This window comes from Phascolarctos cinereus, unplaced genomic scaffold (assembly GCF_003287225.1).
Source record: "Phascolarctos cinereus isolate Bilbo 61053 unplaced genomic scaffold, phaCin_HiC Scaffold_5;HRSCAF=322, whole genome shotgun sequence".
Classification (NCBI taxonomy): domain Eukaryota; kingdom Metazoa; phylum Chordata; class Mammalia; order Diprotodontia; family Phascolarctidae; genus Phascolarctos; species Phascolarctos cinereus.
Genome location: NW_027555958.1, coordinates 123706487 through 123712034, shown reverse-complemented (window position 1 = coordinate 123712034; position 5548 = coordinate 123706487). Strand labels below are relative to the sequence as shown.

At 38.0% G+C, this 5548-nt stretch overlaps 1 protein-coding gene across 1 annotated transcript; it reads left to right on the top strand.

The window, feature by feature from the left end:
• Nucleotides 1–3886: 3886 nt before the first annotated feature.
• LOC110208957 (trace amine-associated receptor 8b-like) lies at nucleotides 3887–4951 on the top strand. Its single transcript, XM_020987170.2, has one exon. It carries the CDS (start codon nucleotides 3890–3892, stop codon nucleotides 4949–4951), a length of 1062 nt encoding a protein of 353 aa, XP_020842829.2. The 5' UTR covers nucleotides 3887–3889.
• The last annotated feature ends 597 nt before the right edge of the window (nucleotides 4952–5548 follow it).

The window sequence follows — 5548 nt, the reverse complement described above, 5'->3', positions numbered from 1 at the left end:
AATAATAATAGCTAGCCTTTATATAGTGCTTTCAGGATGGGAAAGCACTTTACAAGTTTTCTCATTTGATTCTCACCATGTTGTGAAGAAGAAAAAATAGCATTCACCAAGTGTTAATTATCCAGCAAGGTAATGTAATATCTGCATTGTTCACTAGGAGGCACTCTCCTGGAGCCATCAGCCCAGCCTTCTTAGTCACTCTTTGTAGTGTTTGTTGTTGTTTTTTGTTCTTTTTTTTTTTAAGGTGACTAGGGTTAAGTGACTTGACCAGGGTCACACAGCTAGTAAGTGTCAAATGTTTAGTCTGAGGCTGGATTTGAATTCAGGTCCTCCTGACTACAGGGCCAGTGCTTTTTCCACCTAGCTCCCCCTTTGTCCTTCCTTCTTGAATAGGAACAATAACATCAGGAGGCTGTCTTGACTTAGGAGTGAATTAGATTTAAGTGAGGCCAAGCCGTGCAAAGTCATCAGTCTCCCTCTTCTCCAGAGTCATCTAAGTTGAGTGGCAAGACAAAGGTTAGGACACCGCGCAATGGCCCAGAATGCAGTGGGAGACCTTGGCATTTTTAAGCTAAGGTCTTTCCCAGGTCTCTGTTTATCTGAGGCAACATCCATTCATTGAGTGAGGCTAGGTAAGAAATGAGGCAAAAGATAATTTAATTTGAGTTGTGGTATAGTAATGAGAAAGACCTTTCAGAAGAAGCTGAGGTATCCTTTCTGGACATTACTAGGTACTCAGCTGGAAGTCCATAACTGTTCTCCCTCTTCCAAGACCAAATGACATTTTCCCTAAGCAGCTTTAATTAACCCCTTGTTACCCAGGTACAAGATTATTTGAGGAGATAAAATGCATTATGCTCAAAATGTTAAAAAATGAAATCTGTCCTCTAGCAAGTTCTGTTCTCCCACCCTGTCTGGATTCTTTGTAATTAAATCACTTTTAATTTAATTTGCCAATTCAGAATTTAGCATGCTGTGACTATATATATGTACATTATGGCACTTAATGTGAAAAGACTATAATAATCATTAACATATGAATATATGTACAACCAACTGCCTCCTAGAATTCATATCATTTTCTTCCCTTATCTTTAGGTAGAATTGTAGGGCAATGCAACCACATGTATTCCTACCCTTTGTGTGAAAGGAATAGGGGGAAGGGCATGTACTTTATAACTCAGACAAAGTAAAATGGGAAAATAAGAGAAGAAAGTAAGAATCCCTTGGGGAGTCTTCCTGGATACTCTCTGTTGCGTCTGAGTTGTGCTGATCACAGCTGTCATACTTGCTGCTAGGTGAGAAAAGTATACAGCCATAGAACTGAAGTCGGGAAGACCTGAATTCAAATCAAATTTCAAGGCACATACTAGCTGTGTGACCCTAAGCAAGTCACTTAATTTCTTTTTGCCTTTGTTTCCTCATTTCTGAAAAGAAGATAATAATAGTATCTACCTCCCAGGGTAATGAATTAATTAGTATGAATTAATGTTGGTGAAACACTTTGCAAATCTTAAAGTGCTACGTAAATATGAGTTTATTATTAACCTAGTTATTGCTATTATTATAATCAGTGTTGGTCCATCTTTCCCATTGCCTGCATTATATTTGTTTATGCTGATACAGCATGCATCAGTTAGTCAATCAGCTAGAATTTATTAAGGGCCAAGTATATCTCAGAACAGCTAAGTGGTGCAACTGACAGAGTGCTGGGCCTGGACTCAGTAATACCTGAGTTCAAATTCAGCTTCAGACACTAGCTAGGTGACCCCAGTGAGTCACTGAACCCCTATTTGCCTCAGTTCTTCATCTGTAAAATGGGGACACACTGGAGAAGGAAATGCAAAACTACTCCAGTTTCATTAGATACAACCAAATCACTGAATAACGATATGCCAGGGATTGTGATAAGTCCTGAGGATACTAAGAAAGAAAAAACAGCTCAAGGAACTCACAGTCTAATGAGGGAAACAACATGTAAATAATTTTGTACAAGCAAAACATAGGCAGAATAAATTTGGGGTTGTCTCAGAGGAGTGGAATTAAGATTAAGAAGGACTGGTAAAAGTTTCTTGTAGAGGAGGGGGTCACTTGACACTTCAGGAAGCTAGGAATCAGAGCTGAAGACAAAGAGCATTTCAGGCATGGGGAAGACTTGGTGAAACCACTCAAGCTGGGAGATAGAGTGTCCTGTACGAGGAACAGCAAGGAAGCCTGTGCCAGTGAATCTCCGGTGCCATTGAGGGGACTACGTTATAAGGAAACTGGCAAATTTAAAAGGAGCCAAGTTCTTTAGAACCAAACAGAGAGTGTTATATTTCACCAGGGAGCCAGTGGAGTTCAAGAAATAGGGGGATGCTCTGAACAGATGTGTGCTTTAGGAAGATCTATTTGACAGATAAGCAGAGAATAGATCAAAGTGGAGTATGTTGGTCTTTAGCACTACCATCTCAGAGGAAAATCACATCAAAAAGTCAGAAGAAGAGAACTGAAGCCAAAGAAAAAGAATACAAAAGAAAAATTAGTGGAAAAGGGAAGAAAGTATCACAGGGTAAGGATATTTCTAAAATCTATCAAAGATAAAGGGTTAAAGCATAGAGCTTAGAGGATATCTAGTCCAAACCTCATATTTCGTAGATGAGAAAATTGAGGTAAATTGGTTGTGATTTGCCAACATGGCATTTCTGGGATTTGAATCTATGACTCTTCCTCCAGTATTCTTACTTATTCCCCCACAGTTTATCACATAACAGCCTACTCCACAGTCCTTTCTCTGACCTAAGGAAAAAAGAGTCAGGACTTTCCCGTTTTCAGTGGTTTGCTTCATAAATCTCTTTCCCTCTGTGGAAAATTTTGGGAGACGAAAGATTTACACAGAAATTTTTTTTTTAAATGTGCACAGAACTAGAATAAAGCCATTAGTGGATCAGTGGACAGAATGCAGGAATTAAGAAGCAGGAAGACTTGAGATTGATTGCTGCCTCATTCACTTTCAAGCTGTGTCACAAGTAACAACCTCCCAGCCTCAGTTTCCCCATTTGTAAAATAAAGATAATAGCATCTATTTCACAGTATTGTTGTGAGGATTGAGATACCATATATAAAGCTCTTAGCAAAACTTAAAATGATATGTAAATGCTCACTATTATTATTTAAATGTACATACATATATAAATATGTAATATATATACACATCATTCCTCATCAGATAATGCAATGTAATACATGTGAACAGGTATGCATATATTACAAAATCAAATGAATGAGAGATTTCCTACAGATTAAACAGCAGTTTTTGTGATAATGACTGAAAAAAAGTTTCTTTCATTTCACACCTCATACCATAGGGATTCAATGTTGGAGATTTTGAAGGGATGGAATTTCTTTGGCTGACTTCCTAAATCCTTCAGGGTGCTTTGGGCATTAACTTTTAAGTGATGCCAGGGGAGAGAGCACTGGAATAAAAGCTGACCTTTGAGCTGGGTGATCACATCATATCTCACTCCTCTTGACAAAAAGAAGCTCCTCAGAGGTAAAGAGCAATTTACTAGAGGGTAAAAGAGAAATTTTCTTAAATAAGCAGCTAAGGCATTTGCATGTGTTCATAGAAATCTTTGGTAGATTTGTTGAGTCTATTACTTGAATTGCCTTGAGATTAGTTGCAAAAGTGTTTCTGAGTTACATGAGTGTCTTCTGAATGTGTATGAGAAGATTTATAACTTGTAGTGTCAATGGAAAAGATTAATAATTTATTAGAGATAGTAACTGGTAGATTTCTTAAGACATTAATTTGATGCATCTTTTATTTTAAGGAGAGAATTAGAGATTTCAATAAGACCCAAAAATACACAAGCTAATGAAAATTCTGCAAGGTTCAGAGAGAAGAATCATGAACAGCAATGAGTCTCAGCCTGTAGCAGTGCAGCTCTGCTATGAGAACATCAATGAGTCCTGCATTCAGACTCCCTACTCCCCAGCACCCCGAGTCATCCTCTACCTGGCCTTTGGCTCTGGGGTTGTCCTTGCAGTCTTGGGAAACCTCCTGGTCATGATTTCAATCCTTCACTTCAAGCAGCTGCACTCTCCAGCCAATTTTCTCATTGCCTCCTTGGCTTGTGCTGACTTTTTGGTGGGAGCCACTGTGATGCCCTTCAGCATGGTGAGATCAGTGGAGAGTTGTTGGTACTTTGGGGAGAGTTATTGTAAAGTTCACTGTTATTTTGATGGATCATTTTGTTATTCTTCCATTTTTCACTTGTGTTTCATCTCCATTGATAGATACATTGCTGTCACTGACCCTCTGGTCTATCCAACCAAGTTCACTCCGAATGTTTCTTTGGTGTTCATTGCATGCTCATGGCTTCTTGCTGTTACTTACATCTTTTCACTTCTTGGTACTGGTGTGAATGATGATGGGCTGGAGGAATTAGTAAGTGCCCTCACCTGTGTGGGAGGTTGTCAGACTGCTATGAATCAAACCTGGTCACTAGTAGGTTTTCTGTTGTTCTTCATCCCCACTCTGGTTATGGTCATTCTGTACAGTAAGATTTTTCTAGTAGCCAAACAACAGGCTAGAAAGATTGAAAACACAAGTAACAAAGAGGAATCTTCATCCTTAGAGAGTTATAAAGCTAGAGTGTCCAAGAGAGAGAGAAAAGCAGCAAAAACACTGGGCATTGCAGTGATTGCATTTGTGATTTCATGGTTCCCTTATTTTATTGAAACAATAATTGATGCTTTCCTAGGGTTCATCACTCCAACCTATATTTATGAAATTTTAGTTTGGTTTGCCTATTATAACTCAGCCATGAATCCTTTGATCTATGCTTTCTTTTACCCTTGGTTTAGAAGAGCAATTAAACTGATTGTCACTGGGAAAGTCTTCAGAGGTCACTCTTCAACAGTAGATTTGTTTTCTGAACGGGTAAAGGCTTCAGTTGGAAGAAGTTAAAATTCATTTGAAATAAATTTATTATCAAGATACAGGACTTTTTTAATGTATGAAATTTTTGTTGCTCTTTATATTTGACACATGCCTCTAATTCCAATCCCAATAAATAACATTTGGTAAAATTCATTTGCTAAGTAAGATTACAAGGTTTCAAAGCTTCCCACTATTGCTTGCCTCTATTCATTCTGTCTTTTAGTCCTGGGCTCCCTTGGTTCTTTTTATTTTTCTCTTATTTCATAGCACTTTGTTTCCTATTCCCTTTCTTGGTTTAGAATTTCAAACGAAGTAGAAAAATCACCTATTTTAAGTTGTTTGTTTGTTTTTTCCAAAAACCCTTCCCACGTTTCTTTGGTTTTTAAAATTAATTTGTCATGAATTCTTTCAGTTCTTTCTCTCTTTGTCTCTGTCTCTCTCTCTTTGTGTGTGTGTGTGTGTGTGTGTGTGTGTGTGTATGTGTGTGTGTGTCTCACTCATTTCCTCTCTCATTCTCTCCAGCCCATTCAATATCAGCTCCATTCTGGATCTAAGAACTTTTTTTCTTTTTTTTCCCTGCCTTTTTAAAAATGGAAGTAAAGTATAGCTCACATCTCTAACAAA